General features: G+C 76.8%; 1 protein-coding gene across 1 annotated transcript in view; it reads left to right on the forward strand.

Annotated features, from left to right (window-relative positions):
* Positions 1–170: 170 nt before the first annotated feature.
* LOC102369667 (putative gonadotropin-releasing hormone II receptor) overlaps positions 171–367 on the forward strand; it is a 2318-nt gene continuing 2121 nt past the window's right edge. Inside the window, exon 1 of the mRNA XM_025212490.1 lies at positions 171–366. Coding sequence (XP_025068275.1) covers positions 227–366 — 140 coding nt within the window. The 5' untranslated portion in view covers positions 171–226. The remainder of the gene's footprint in view (position 367) is intronic.

Consider the following 367-nt stretch of genomic DNA (forward strand, 5'->3'; position numbering starts at 1 on the left):
AGGTTAGGGGGCTCACCCCATCCCGTCCCCCCCCGTCCCCCCACCCCAGAGCCCAGGGGTGTCTCCTCCAAGGAGGGGATAAGGAGCTTCTTCCCCGGGGGCACCCCACACCCCTGCCCGCTGCCCCGGGGCCCAGCCCAGCTCTCCCCGGGGCTCGGGGGCCTGGCGCCTGGAGCAGGGCTGGGAGCTGGCACGCCGTCTGTGTCCCTCGCAGCGCGCCCCCAGGATGAACGCCAGCGGGGCAGGGGCCGGCAATGGGAGCGCGGGGCCCCTGCGGCTGCCCACCTTCTCGCCGGCGGCGCAGGCCCGCGTGGGCATCACGCTGGCGCTGTTCGCGCTGGCGGCGGGCGGGAACGCGGCGGTGCTG

Source organism: Alligator sinensis, unplaced genomic scaffold, assembly GCF_000455745.1.
Source record: "Alligator sinensis unplaced genomic scaffold, ASM45574v1 scaffold407_1, whole genome shotgun sequence".
Taxonomy (NCBI): Eukaryota; Metazoa; Chordata; order Crocodylia; family Alligatoridae; genus Alligator; species Alligator sinensis.